The sequence below is a fragment of the Lotus japonicus genome, chromosome 2 (genome assembly GCF_012489685.1).
Source record: "Lotus japonicus ecotype B-129 chromosome 2, LjGifu_v1.2".
In the NCBI taxonomy this organism is placed as follows: Eukaryota; Viridiplantae; Streptophyta; class Magnoliopsida; order Fabales; family Fabaceae; genus Lotus; species Lotus japonicus.
This window is the reverse complement of record NC_080042.1, coordinates 71,443,224-71,458,847: the sequence shown is the minus strand read 5'-3', so window position 1 is coordinate 71,458,847 and position 15,624 is coordinate 71,443,224. Positions and strand designations below refer to the sequence as shown.

The window sequence follows — 15,624 nt, the reverse complement described above, 5'->3', positions numbered from 1 at the left end:
AAGTTTTCCAAGGCTTGATCTTGCCACATGTATATCAACCTTTTAAAGAAAAAAAATATTGAGGTTTCTCCTTTTGATTCAAAAGACTCACTGCAGTAGCTGTTGAAAACTACTTTGATCTACATTTCAGATACATACTAGGATTAAAAGATCTTAGATCTTGGGGGAAGGAGTCCCTACAGAGAGCTTATTTATGTACATAGATAATCCAAAATCTAACAAAATAAAAGGTAAAAATGACAGGTTGGCAGCATTTTAATTGTTTGGAAGCTTGGTGGGTCGCTGTACAAAATGCCACCATTTATCATGAATATGGGTTACCTGCAATCAGGGATACCCTACATTCACGCATTCACGATATCTGTATTGTACAATACTCATATTTTTATCAAGATCAGATGGTAGACATGTCTTAAAATTTAAGTCATCCGATCATATTTGGTGACTGTGCGAATGTAGAGACTCCTGACTACAGAGAATCCATTTCCATTTATCATGTATAAGGTTCACCTATCTGACAAGATCCTTAGTTACAAAACTATATCTAGATTACCACTAGCCAAAACTCTAGACATGATAGATCATGCCAACCTCTAGGGTAGAAGCATGAGGTAAACTTAAAGCATAAGTTGGTCCTCTAGAGTTTCTCCTTAAGAAATCATACCCAAAATTGATAACAACTTTCTTTATCCAGCTTGATCCTCGTTTTGCTCTCACATATGAGTGACTCATTATAAATGCCATTCCTGCCTCCTTTGCTTCCATTAGCTCATGCAGCTCATCCCTTACATCCAAATCAATCCGAGGACTGTCCGGCACAACAAACCTCACTCGCTTCCTCACCTTTTCCGGAGACTTAACCTCCCTCAACTCCGAAGTGCCTTCCATTTGAGAATCATCCTCACCGTCTTCAGACATCCTTACACCTTCCAAGTTTGATGCTGAAGTCCCAACAACTGCCATCTTTGTATCATCTTCAAAGTCTCCAAGTCCTAAGCCATATTCAGAGGTATCTGATCGGATAAATTCTGCTATACTGCAAACAAGATCCTTCTCAAACTCAAGGTCATCCTTGTGAACATCACGGTAGCCGTAGCGTGCTATGCACCTATAAAGCCTATATTCCTTTGGGCCAACTCTGCCCACTAAGAACCTTTCTTGAGGTCTGACATGTGGTACCGGGACAGATTTGACGCAGAGGAAGATTACAACTTGATGGAAAGCAGGAAGATTGGTAACAAAGTGAGAGAAAATAGCTGGGATCCCAGATACAAGCTCAGTATGTATGAGGCCAATTCCCTTAACCCTAACAATTCCGAGAGTGGGGCCCAAACCCAGAAGCCAATTGATGGGGACCTTGTTTTGAACATCGAACTCATACTTCTTCATTGTGCCGTAGTGCCACACATACATGACAATTAGAAAGATGAGTGAGAGGGCAATAGGGACCCAAGCCCCCTCAAGGAACTTGATGAGGGATGCAGAGAAATAAAGTGCTTCAATGGAGCCAAAGAACAACATAAAGCAGATAGCAAGCCAAACATTTTTGTGCCAACATAAGACTATCACTAGAGACATTAGGCAAGTGGTCACCAGCATGACAGTTATAACAGCCAAACCTGTTTATGGAAAGAAAACAAATACTTATTTGGTTAGAACTAATATAACTATTCACATAACTATGCTTTAAGATACTTGGTCACTCAAAAACGTAGAATAGTACCATAGAACAGTAATCTAGTCACTGTTATGAGATGCAAATAGATTGGACTACTCCCATTGAGTCTCTAACATGGTATAATGTTTTTAAAAAATGACAGGGTTCAAACCAAACAACATCTCACTGGTTATTATGTCAAATAGTAAAGCAGAATTTTAGGCTCCTAATTTACTACCATCTCCCCTTCCAACAGAAGACAGACAAAAAAAAATTAGGGGGAAAATGAAACAAACATAATTTCTTCTATATGATTCAGGGCCTCTAAATTTTCCTATGCATATTAAATCATGAAATTATTTCATGAAGATAGATTACCTGCAGCATTTCCCATGCGTTTCGTATCTCGAAATCCAATTGTAATAGCCAGGCAAAGCAGCATCAAACTCCAGTTTATCTCAGGAATGTAAATCTGGCCATGTATCTTTGATGATGTATGAATGATTTTGACTTTGGGGAAACATCCCAAAGCACAACATTGTTTGATTATTGAGAAAGTCCCTGTGATGACAGCTTGACTTCCAACCACAGCTTGAAGTATCGCTATTGCAAGAACAGGCAACCTAAGATTTTCTAAAATTGGGGTTAAAGAAAAGTAAGTTAAACAGCTAAATAGAAACTAATTATTCTTTGAATATGCGACTGTAGAAAATATCACAAAGATCCTACCAGGTACAGATACATAAAACCCGATTCGATAGTCACTTCCATTTTCATGATGCTTGGAAAGATACGCAGCTTGTCCCATGTATGCTAGGATCAAAGAAGGGTATACCAAAAAGGTGAAAGCAATCTGCAGGTAAGTGACTTTTTGTTAAACCAGTTGATTATTTTCTAATGGCTTCTAATGCAAAGGAATTTCCTTCTATATGAAATCAAGAATTTTGAAAACTGATAGACAGGTTACCATAAGTTCAAGAATATCAAGTATTGGATGGTATTACCAACACAAGGTCCATCATTCTATGTATCGTTTTCATTTATCAATTATGGTTTACTTTACCTTCTCCTGCAGTTTTTTTTTTCCTGTTTTCTTAATGAAATGGCATCAGTTACTTCATCAGTTTCTATGCTTTAGAAAATTCATTACTTCCATCCAACATTCCGTAGTAATTTTGAATTCAAAGTTCCAAATAAAGGACTTCATTTGTCTGCGTACCTGAATCGACAATTGTGTAAAGTGTCCTAAATCAGCATACATAGCTTCTGAACCTGCAATATAGAGAAACATTATCAGAGAAAGATAAAGTATATGTCAAGTGCAAAAGCACACAATTTCTACACTTTGTTCCATACCGGTTATACACAACAGAATCCCACCCAAGGACATCCATCCTCCCGTTCGAGTCTTTTTCAGAAATTTGTACATGTAGTATGGGGAGAGAGCTTCATAGACATGTGGATTCCAGTGAAAGATATTATAAACACCAATAGAACTTATGCAGAGCAGCCAGGTCAGCACAACAGGTGCAAAAAGATATCCCATGCGGTGCGTGCCATAATGTTGAAGGGCAAACAAAAATAGCAGTATTACACAAGCAACTGGAACCTCCACATCTGCATAACCAGAAAGCACCGATATAATAATGGTAGTAGTAGGAAAGGTACAAGCCAAGGAGATTCTCTATTTTTAATGTTTGTTGAAGAACATATATTGTAGTAAAGGAAATATTAACCATTAGAATTGTTGTTGAATGTTTAGAGCAATGACTGGTGGTAATTACATCAAAAGGCATATTAAATTGCAAATGGTAATTTTACTTGACCATAAATCATCAAGTGGAAATTGCAGAACCTATGACCAGCAATAGCCAATTGGCAAAATGTGAAGGTCAAAGATCAGTTAACTAAAAGGTGACAAGTGTTATTAATATTTAGCAAAAGGACTACTTGTAAGATAAATCAATAAACATTTTATGAGAATTACAGACTATGAAAAAAAGTAAAGAACAATTATAAATCCAGTTATGGGGGTGTATAACAAAAAGTTTATCTGTAAATTGTTAGTAGTAGTGATTAAAATAACTTTCTATGAAACAAAAGAATAATGATACAGATGACAATTATCCAAAGCAAAAGTTGAGTCAATATAAAAAAGTATCAGCAGGGTGATTTCATTCTATACTATTTCTGCAGCTGCAACTTATTGAAGTTGATAGAATTAGGTCTCCATTTAGTTGAGGCACCATAGAAAATCATTATTTATAAATCATAGTGGAATTGCATATACTGTTCATGACCAATTGACCAGTATAATAGTGGCCATACCTAATTCTGTATCCAATCAGATAATCAGATGACTGTTCTAGATTGATCAACAGGGGATTCATTGAAGTTCTATCTAAACCACAATGCTCTATAACTTAATGAAAGTTTAACTTCATAAAGGATCAACTTTTTTAAACTTTATCTTCTGATTAATTGCATTGAGCTTTACATATCAGCCACACGTTTCATGGGTACACTTTTTTTATTATTCTAATCAATAATCAATTTAGAATCAACTACGTATTCAAAAACATGTTTAGCATGATAGTGACTTTACTTTGAACAAGCAAGGATATTTGCCCTGATCATATATTTACAAGGACCCACAATTGAGCATGCACTAGCAAAGTTGCTGTCATTTGGTTCTCCCTTTCTATCCACTAATCTTACACGCCATGCAATAGGAAGCACGAAAGCGAAGGAAACAGATTGTTCAAATAAGATTTTATTCACTCATTAGAAAAATTACTTTTAATATCTTTACAGCATATATGCCATGAGGGTGAAAATATCCTAAGGGAATGAAGAGTCAGCTAAGACAACTGCAGTATCACATATATTACAGAACACAAACGGTATGAACTATTCTAAATTTCTAAATTAAGAACATATTCCTAAGAATTGTTCATGAAACCAAGTGTTTTGAATTCTACTTCTACTCATCAAAGTTAGATTCTGGAAAACAGAACCAAAAAGTTGAAATCTGCAATTGGAAGCTAGATGTTTTAGTATCAGCAATAAAAAATTTGATGATTGAATAAAGAACTCCTAGTTGTGTATTAAAAAATTGGGCAACTTTCAGTTCACCAATCGAATTCGCTTATCTGAAAGACCTATTGCATATCTGAAATACCCCTCATAGTAATTAAATCTTAATCCCAATTCCCAAGAGTACAAACTAGATTATCAGAATTGCATTAAAAGATTATGCCATGGAGAAGAAAAAAGAAGAAGAATAAATGAAAAGAAACAGGATTTTTTAGACAAAACTAGTTGTTTCTAGAAACAAACTTACATCTGTGGTGCTCTTTGGACATGGAAAGCTCCAAACCTGACACTGCAGAGAAAACTGCAAAATGACAAAAAACAACAAAATTGAGTGACCAAGATTAATCCCATTCCCATGTTCACTGCTTGCAAATTGCAATGAAATTACACAAAATCATCAGAAAAAATCTCAAGTACCAGAAATTGCTGGTGTTAGAACACCATCTCCAATAACCATGCAAGTCCCAATCAAAGCCAGAACAAGCAGAACCCTCTGCAACACCCTATGTTTCTCCAACAAAGATTTCAACCCCGACCCAACATTCTTCTTGTCCACAGGAACTTCTCCATCAATAGTGTACTGAGTCAAATCCTCATCCGCAAGCTGAGTGCTAGGCAACAAGCTAATACGGGCATGCCGGCAAAGCGACGAGTACAGAGCGAAAGTCCCTCCTTCACCATTGTCATCAGCTCGGAGCACAATGAACACATACTTGAACAGAGGAATCAGTGTCAAAGTCCAGAACACAAAGGACAAAACTCCATAGATTTCTTCATTGGTTTCTGAATGCTGAATGTCCTCAGCAAAGGTGCTCTTGTAAACGTAGAGTGGGGAAGTGCTCAAGTCTCCATAGACAACCCCCAAGCTCTGATATGCCAGAATCAACACTGTCTTCCATGATTGCTCCTGCAAGAAGAAGGCAATGGTGGATGAGAAGAATTGAATAAAGCTGAGATTTTGAAGGAAAATTCTGACACCCTTTTAGCTTCTTCTACCTTATTTGGGTTCTTGTAGATCACAGACTCAAGATCCATGATGGGGTTTCTCAGAAGAACCACACAGACCCCATTTCACAGAAGCTAGTTAAAAAGCCAAAGATTGAAACTTGAAGGACAAAAAGTGATTTTGGTAATGGTACAGTGTGACCCTTTTGATAACTTTTGATATCCCCCGCTCTCTTTTTGTTGGGTGTTTGATATGAAAAAAAAAAAGTGTGTGTTGGTGGGAAGTGGTTCAACCAAAGAGGGACAAATGCAGAACAAGCACAAAACACAAGTAGGGAGGAGTTTTGAGAATGGTGTTGTGATGAGGAGAGGTTGGTGTTGGTGTTGGAAAGAGAGCTTTGAGAGAATGAAGGAGATTAGAAAAATGAGTAGGTGATGGGGGAGTGTGTGTGTGTGTGTGTGTTTTGTGTTATAGGAGAAGAAGGTGTGTGTTGTGTGGTGAATGAGAATGGTGATGGTGAGTTTTCTTTTGGTCAAGTTAATGAGCCCTTTAAATATTGCTCATTTAATATGATTTAATAAGGTCAAATTACTTTGCCTCAAAAATTGCATGTTTGATTCTCATTGTCTAGGTAATGGCTGTCTTGACGAGGGATATATGTAACTGTGTGAAGTTGTGAAGCATTTAGAGCATTTCCCATGTAAGGTTCTTAGTTCTTATTTTTGAGTTAAGAACTAAGAACTAAGAACTAAGAACTTTACCATTGGAGGTGCTGACATGAAGCTCTTAGTTCTGAAAAATAAGAACTCAGTTCTTATATAAGGAGTTTTACTTTTTAAGTTCTTAGCTTAAAATATTAATTATTTCTCTCTCATCCAAATTACTTTATTAGTTTTATATTTTACTTTATAAAAATAAAAAGTATAAATAATGTGGTTGGTGGAACCAAATGAATAGTGGTAATAACTAAGAACTAAGAACTCATGGTTGAAGCAAAATTGCTTGAGAGTTGCTGAAGCACATGTGACAATATGGGCTCACATGAATAGTGTTAAGAACTAAGAAATAAGAACTAACATTTAAGATACTCTTATAGATTTAGAGATATAAGAGTATTTGGTTTATAATAGTGATTAGAATCGAACTCATTCAAACGGTTATTGAGCGATTTTCCTACTTACTAAAAAAAACTGTTATTGAGCTCCTTTGTTTTCTGTTTATGTTACTTTTGTCTTTGACATGTACTTGACTGACTTGTTTGAAAAAAATTATTTAAATCTTTTTCAATAAATGATTTTTCTGGAATCCAATCTTGTGAAGTATCTAACTAACATTTGCGTAAAAAAGAATTATATATATATATAGATATATATATATATATATAGACTATATAGACCCCAACACTTTATTAATTCTTGTTACTATATAGTATATACAATATGTAAACTAGATAATAAGTTGCATTTTTTTAGTTTAGCAGAACATTATTTAGTCGTAACTAAGCTAGTTTAACAACAAAAACGACTTGTGATGTGTTATTTTGTTGTTTTTATATTTTGTAACAACGTTCAAAAAAAAAAAAATTGTAACAGTAAATTAAATCCTATACTCTCTTATATTACTCCCTACGTTTCTATATATGAGTCTATTTTACCTAATTTTCTTAGATTAAGAAAAGTAGTTACAAGTAATAAATTTGTAAAAGAATTTATTCACTTTCCTAGATTACATTTATTTAATTTCATATAAATTTCTCTCTCTAAGTTATTATTTCAAAACTTCATTGTCTCTTTCATATTAAATATGAGATGGTTTTGGAAAAAAATAATTAATGCTTCATTGATATTGTAAATTAACTTATATTTAGGAACAAGAAAAACACTAAAAAATTACCTTATAATAAAAAACGGATGAAGTACTATATATTATTTCTGAAACCAAAAAGTGGTGACAAGTTTTCTCTCTCATACTATAATTATGAGGTAAATGATGTCATATTTATATTTTCTGATTTTTTAGTAATTTAAATATTAAATAATTCCATATTTTTGAAAATAATTAATGTATTAATATTGCATTTAATAATATTAATAACATTATAAATTTTTTTGTTACCCGAGGAAGATTAATAATAACATTAGAATAATTAAAAAATCAATTGTGACTTTTTTCAAAAATTATTATTGTATTAATTTGATATTTAATAGTTATTAATGAAATTAAAATAATTAATAAATGTCAATTGTGACGTTTCTACCATTAAAATGTATGCTGACAAAATCTTTTTTTAATAATTATGTTTATTTAATATAATAAAATAAAAAATATTGAATACGTTCAAAAAATCTTAATTATGTGGAGGATGAGGCTGAACAAAGTAGTAAGTACTACATAGGATGCTACAGATGGCTGCTTGTGAGACATGGATGATGTCAAGCAAGCATGTTTTGAAGGAGAGAGAAAGAGGGGCTCCATAGTCCATTCCATTGCCATACCATGGAGAGAGAGAAGAGGGAGCATTAACAATCTCTAACAACATGCAGTAATTGTGACAGTTCTCATTTTAGGGGTAACACTCACCAAACACCGGGTCCCCGAGGGTTAGCTCAAGTGGTAAGAGTTAGGGACATAAGGGTTGGGGAGGGGAAGATCCAAGGTTTAAATCCTGGAAGAAAACTTTGAAGGAATTTTCTAATTTACTAATAACTAATCATTAACATTTTTCTATCATAAAAAAAAAACTCACCAAACACTGACGACTTCTGAATCTGACGTCTCCACTTACCCTCTCTTATTAATTGTATTTTTCATTATTTACAAATAATAATAAAAACATTTTTAATTGTTCACAAATGATAACTCAAGTGGCAAGAGTTTGAGATATAAAAAAGGTCTAGTGATCAATCATTAGAAGGACAATTTAGATGATTCAAATGTCAAAAAAAATGCATTTTCAATTTTGTAATTTATTTCTTTTTTTCACCTTCATAATTTAGAAATGTTACCTTTGAAATAACAATTAATACTTAAATGTTTATTTTCAAATGAAATTTTTCTATTCTAGAGGGAAACAACATGTTTACGTCATAACAAATAATTTGTCGCCTCTTTGTTAGAGAAATTTGTTGGTGGGAATTGAAGTCGGTAAGCGTGTCGGTGGACATTGTGGTTAGCTTGGAGGTGGTCTTGAGAGGGAAGCAACCATGGGTTTTTTTTTTTTACAGAACCATAGGGGTGATGCACCGGTTTTAGGTGAAACCAGGAACTGATCCAATCAAAATTCATTGGTTCGATTATTAGCAAAAAAAAAAAAAATGAAACCGAACTAAACTAAATCGATGATGAACGATTTGGATTTGTTAGGTTCATCGGTCATGTAGGCATGAATGAGTGGTTTGATCCGAGACGACTCCTCTGAATTGGCAAGTGGGGTACTATGTGGGTTCAACTAGAAGAAATCCTCTCACTGTTCAAGTTCTTGCTCTAAAGCTTGACCTTATGGTGCTTAGGGAGAACAATACTAAGAATGCATACTGTGAGTTGGATTTCTGGGAGATTATGCACACTTTTCAGTACCATTTTCCATGCTAGTGACTTTCTTGGACTTGCATATTCTTTTTTGGCGGAACTAGGAAGTGAGACTACAACATATTCCCAAAGAGACTAATGGCCCTACAAATTGTCTAGCCAGTTTTGGTACTCACCTAAAGTGTGGCGTTACCCGTCCCTCCAAATCAAGTTGTTCCTTTGCTTTTCTTAGCGGGCTATTTTTGTTAAATTTTCCAAAGAAAAAATTGAAAGTTTTAGCTACCTAATATTTTGGACCTTCCACTTATTAATAAGTATGATTTTTAGATGAGTGAAAATTAAAAAAAGCTGACTATTGTAACCTTTGAAAATTTAACTGAACAAATTTATTTTAAAGAACTAAACTAATTAATAAATAATTTACCTATGAAAAACTAAAATATAGTTTTACTCTAAAAATATAACATATATATTATTTTTTGAAGTTTAAAATATCATAATATAATCTCAAATTTTATTTTTAAAATATTACATAATATATTATTCAAATCTCTTTTTAAATTAAATAATTTATTGTTCATTACTGGTTTTGTCCAACACAATATCAGCAATGACTCTGTGGCCCAATGGATAAGGCGCTGGTCTACGGAACCAGAGATTCTGGGTTCGATCCCCAGCAGAGTCGTTTTTTATTTTTTATTTTGTTGATAAATTTTTACTGACATCCAATTTTAGTAATTTGCTTATCTAGTTTAAAAAAAAAAATGAACGGTGATTTTTGAAAGTAACGGTGAATTTAATTCCAATTGATTTTTCCTGTCAAATCAATGAAAGACATTCGTTCAAAAAAAAAATGAAAGACATTACAATTTACTGACCACTTTTTCATCCAATTATACACGTGGAAAGAAAATTTCACTCTTTTTTATATCAAAACAGAGGAGTGTACTTAAGTCTTAAGCCCTAATTGTTTTTAATTAGTTATTCTTCAATTAGCCATTTATAAAAGCGACGTAGAAAATTCAGTGTCTAAATCTTAACTGTTTATCGTTGCAATATGCTGTCAATAATTAGTTAATTACCGTTTCACCTTTTAACCAAAAAACTATATTGTTTGACTTAAGAAAACCCTTTTGTCGTCTCTATCAAATATATTCACGAAACATGCTCATTTTTCCGCGCCGAAAAGAAATTGAGAATATAATATAATACTAATTCAATTTGATTGAGAATTGAATTTCAACTAAAATCCTTTCAGCTGTTGGAGATTCTACCAACCACAATGAGCCAAGCATGCATAAATGTAGAGCAATTGAAGTATTTAAATTCTGCACGTAAAACTTATTGCAAAAAATGACACGAATCCTTTTCAAATTGATTTTGAAGAAGCCTCGAGAAGTTTAACCCTCACGAAACCACAATGCAATTAAAATCGCACAAGCAAATTGTGAATAAAAAGCTACGTGTGTGAGTGTGATGGATACCACAAGCAACAAACCCTTCTAGAGTCTTTGTTTGTCTCCATTGTTTGTCACCTACTACTGCCTCATAAATTAATCTTGACATGCATGCTTGACCACCCGGGTCCCACAGAATGCATTTTAGGTCTCATGTATAATTCACAAATATAATTATATTTGTGTATGTGTATTTTAGTTTATAGTATAAGCACGTCATCGACTCAATCAAATCTCAAAGTTATTATCAATGGCTTGGTTAAGGACCACCATTTAAATAAGTGGTGTATCGGAGGCTTTTTTTAATCTATTGATGCCTCTGCCTCATATAGCTGTTAGCCATAAAACAGTTCATTATATCACTGTTTTATTTGCTTACTAAGTAATATATAGGGGATTGAACAATTTTTTTTTCTATTCATAAGAGTGAAAAATAAAATAAAATTTGCAACTGGTTGCTTAATGGATGAACCACTACGACTTCGATTGTCCAATTTTAACTATTAATGGAAAATTTATGTCGGTAGGAAAAAAAACTCTACCACCATTCTTCTCCCCAATTCCAATTAAAAGACGGGCCAGGGTGCATTTAGTGGTTGCTTTTGTCTGTTATTTCAAAGTGATGGTGAATATATGGTTATATTTAATTATAAGAGAGTTTGAAGATTAGATAAGAAAAGTCTAGCTTCTTATGTATTTATAAAGTGCAAGATAAGTGAAAGTGACACTAGAGGGCATTCACTCTTATCTGAGGGTGGTGATTTGTGAATGTGGAAAGAATTGGAACAGGTGGCTACATAGCTAGAAAAATGCCAAGGAGAGTTTTATACAATGCAATTACAGATGGACCACTTTCCCTTTATCTTTGCCAATCTTGTGAGTGCATGGTTATTGCCTTTAAGCTTTTGGAGTATGCATCTTTGCGCAACTTGCCTCGTTTACATCCTCCTATCAAATCGCAATTATCATCATCAAACTTTAAAAAGAAGCAAATAAACTTTCCCCTTTTTCTGTTTTTGTCTTTTTTCTTAAAAAATTCTAATCCTTTTTATTCCCACTCTCTTCGCTTTTTATTTAAAGAAGAAATCTAGAGGCAAGCTATATGGTGGGTGTTGTCTTAATACAAAAGAAGAAAAAGAATATGTTAAACGCAAAAAGTTTAGGCATTGCCTACTTTAGTACGTTACCATGTAATCAATCAAGGTGAAGATTAAGGTGGAACTTTTTATTTTGGTTCATTGATGAACTAGGGGTACTCAGATGTCTTAGGGCTATTTTAGACTTTACCATTCATCTCTTAGAGGGCTCCACATCGTATTAGCATCGCCTCACCGGTGTCGTGGCTGGAGTCATGCAAAGTCTGAGTTAGGGGTGGGATGATTGGGGTGATTGGAGTGAGTAAGGGAAGATGTATTAACAAAAGTAACAATATTTTATCACTGATTCAATCACAACCATACATTTATGGGATATTTCTACAATCTTGCATCCAACAATGTTTAATTCATGGGTTCATCGATGAAACAAAATAATAAAGGTTCACTTTAGTCTTCACCGTCATTGAACAATTATAATAATAGGGACCGGAGGATGGGTAATTCACATGGTTGAGCTAAGGGTAACTGTAGGTGAAGGACTAGGATTCGAATCTTGAGAAGGGATAATTTGTATTAATTTACTAATAACTAACATTTTTCTATAAAAAAACTATAATAATAGGGACCATTTAATTTTTTAAACATTTATTCTATTTTTTAATATTTAATATTTTTTTTTGTACATACTAACTTTTATCTATTTAATAGCAACTTTTACAACTTATACTTTTTTTTGGTAACATGACGGGGCTAAGCCCCAAAAACGAAACTAGGCACTAGACATACCTAGAGAAGAGGACAAACCATCTCCCCGATCTAACATGAGAAGATTATGACACTCCCCAAACGGTGAGGAAAGAACATAGACCTAAGCGGAAAATACAAAGATGGATTTGCCGGCCAATCCGCCACCAAACTAGTCTCCCTAGTAGTATAACTGCAACTTATGCTTTTTTTTTTGTTAAAACTTATACTTTGTTAAAATGGATATTTAAACATATATTTTTAAAGTATTCAGTGAAAGGTCAAATAAATGATTTCATATTATATTATAATATGCTCCCTTTTGCAAGAGCCTTTTAGGCTTGAAGTGTAGAAAATGTACAAACTCACTTATCAGTGCTTAAATCAACTTTTTTTTATAGAAGAATTGAGGGGCAACAGTGGTCAAACTATAAACCACCTAGTCATAAAGACTTTAATACCACCATGTAAGTAATCAATTATCCCAAAAACTTAAGTTGTTAGGTAAAGGCTAAATGAAAGATTTGATATGAATATAACACTTGCGCAATAAGAAAATGGCATATCAAGCGGGGGGGCTGGCAGGGGCATCTCAGATGTAACAAATTTTCGATTTCAAAGTTAATGACTTTGGCACCAAGACTGAGAGAAAATCACTGTTTGATTCTATTATGTCTCCTCCACAATAAATCTCTTGAACTGAGGTTGTTGCATTGCAAAGTAGACACTTGGTCAAATCTTTGACCGCACAAGTATATGGTTGATTAAGAGTGAATCACCATTTTGGTCCCTAAGAAAGTAGGCGCCGGTCATAGGAGTCCATATCTATGTTTGGCCGTTAGTCCCTAGGACGGAAAAGTGACCCGGTCACTTAAATTGACACATGGCTGATCCACGTGGCAGCCATGTAATATATAATAATAATAAATATTAAAAAAAAACTCTAACCCTAAATTACTCTTCATCATCTCATCAACACCACACCAGAACCAACATGAATCAGCACCACCATCTCCCTTCGCCGTCAAGCTCGATCATTCCACCATCGCTTCCCCTCCATCCAGATCGCACCACCACCGTATCTCCCTTCCTCCTGGATCACGCCGCGCAGCCACTACCTCTCCCTGGCCTAACAACGAGTCATCCTCCTCCCTCCACCACGTCTACCTCGCCAAGTTACTCCACCTCTACAACTTTTCCTCCGGCGACAATGCAGTGGCGGAGACCCATCGGCGCTGAACCCACGGATCTGCCTGCTGAACCGGGTCGGGAAGTGGGGTTGGGCGAAGGTGTTGTTGGGTTTGGTGAATTTGCATGGAGGAGGAGGAGGATGGTGAAGTGGGGTTGGGTTCTAGATCTGGGAGTGGGGGTCGATTTGAGGTTGTGGGTTGCGGTGGGGAGAGGGTGAGGTTCGGTGGGGGGTGGCTCATTTGTGTATTGCATCAATCATCCCTTTTTACTCACAACCTTTTCTAACAAAAATAATTTCTGGGCAGAACGATGTCTCCTCCGTGCTGGGTTTCATGGGCAGAGGTGAACGGCGTCGGTGAATGCTCCTCTCCCTTTCATCTTCCCGGTTGACTGTGATGGTCCTTCCGTTTGTCTTTCCCATTGAAAAGTCTGCAAGATCTGCAAGATGGGCGTGGGTGAGTGGTGGTGGTGCTGTGGTGGAGGGGTTGTGGCTTGGGCGGTGGGGTGGTGGCAGTGGTGGTTGGGTGGGGGGCAGTGCTGAGATTGTGAAAGGTTGAAGATGTTGAAGGTCTGCTCCTCCTTTCTTTGGATCTGGTTGAAGGTTCATGTTGCTGGGAAGAAAGAAAGAAAGAGGATAGATTCAGGATAATAATTACTTGATTTTTTTTTATAGTTTTTTTTAGGTTTTTTTTAAATATTTTTAATTGATTTTTTTCAACCTTAGGGACTAAATTGATAATGTCGGGGACCAAATTGAAACCCACATGGCACATAACTTGACACATGAGTATTTTCCGTCCCAGGGACTAACGGCCAAACATAGATAGGGACTACTATGACCGACGTCAACACTTTCAGGGATTTTTTTCACCATTAATGATTTCTAGGGACTACTATGACCGGCGCCTACTTTCTTAGGGACCAAAATGGTGATTCACTCGTTGATTAATTTGGCCACAAATAGATGGACCCTACTACAGAGCCATTTTGGAACCCAAAAAGGGAGCTGGATGCCACTAAATTAGACATAGACAGAACATTTGGCTCATGCTGATGAGAAAGATCGAACGAATCATGGCGAATCCAAAGATGGTGATCATCTCACACTAGAGAACATTTTGGATACAAACAATGATCAAGCCAAAGAAGTCCTTAATATCAGGGGTTTATTAAGACATTTCATTATTCTATCAATATCTTGACGTATAATCATATATATGCATGTCATATATATATATATATATATATATATATATATATATATATATTTGTACACCCAAAGACAGACTCAATAATTCATTTAATAAAATATTTTTTGGTTCAACATTGAATGAAATATTGCTGTAGAATGGAAAAAAATAAAAATAAACAATTCATATCTCTTCACTTTGTTCAGTTTTATGATCTTCTGACACTTAGTTAGTTGCTAGCTAGTCAGGTTCATTTGCTATATATATATTTTTCTTCAAAGTCTGCTTCAGGATCATAGTGTTCATTCAACCATCTGCCGGCTGATAATCGAGCCGGCCATATTGATTTTCAATGTTTATAACAGTTTTTGACTTGATATGGTGGCACATGTGGTGGAAGTAGGAGTAGTGGCAAAACAAAATGACTTGATAAAACTTTAAATGGACACTAAAATTCCAAAATGTCCTCAATTGTTTGGTGATATAGCATCAAACACTTTTTTAGATGACTAGCTAGTATTAGATATTATTAATTCTCAAATGAGCATATGTATTGTTGGCACCATCTATACAAAGTGTATTATTAAAGAGAAATGATGGATCACATGAAACGAATTTACCGAATTTCATGCATGCCATATGTCATTTTTAATTGGTTATTAAAATTTATACTACGAAAACACACCATGCGTTCTTTAAAATTCTTGAAAGTTCATTG

At 34.9% G+C, this 15,624-nt stretch overlaps 1 protein-coding gene and 1 non-coding gene across 2 annotated transcripts; one reads left to right on the top strand and one right to left on the bottom strand.

Moving 5' to 3' along the window:
• Positions 1 to 470: 470 nt before the first annotated feature.
• LOC130739250 (potassium transporter 8-like) lies at positions 471 to 6,225 on the bottom strand. The gene is made up of 8 exons (XM_057591502.1): positions 5,750 to 6,225; positions 5,171 to 5,660; positions 5,001 to 5,054; positions 3,014 to 3,274; positions 2,877 to 2,929; positions 2,387 to 2,510; positions 2,036 to 2,290; positions 471 to 1,619 (listed from the first exon to the last, which is right to left on the bottom strand). The coding sequence occupies exons 1-8, from the start codon at positions 5,786 to 5,788 to the stop codon at positions 568 to 570; spliced, it is 2,328 nt and encodes a 775-aa protein (XP_057447485.1). The 5' UTR covers positions 5,789 to 6,225; the 3' UTR covers positions 471 to 567.
• A 3,614-nt stretch (positions 6,226 to 9,839) lies between these two features.
• Positions 9,840 to 9,912, top strand: TRNAR-ACG (transfer RNA arginine (anticodon ACG)). The gene has a single exon. It is a non-coding gene; the product is annotated as a tRNA-Arg (tRNA).
• Positions 9,913 to 15,624: the final 5,712 nt, after the last annotated feature.

What these genes read in the sequence shown, in the direction of transcription:
- LOC130739250 (XM_057591502.1), bottom strand. Translation starts at nt 5,788, where the DNA reads ATGGATCTTGAGTCTGTGATCTACAAGAACCCAAATAAG. An exon ending in TCTACAAGAACCCAAATAAG is followed by an intron (nt 5,661 to 5,749) that starts GTAGAAGAAGCT and finishes TTCTTCTTGCAG; the next exon opens with GAGCAATCATGGAAGACAGT. An exon ending in GTCCAAAGAGCACCACAGAT is followed by an intron (nt 3,275 to 5,000) that starts GTAAGTTTGTTT and finishes CTGGTTATGCAG; the next exon opens with ATGTGGAGGTTCCAGTTGCT.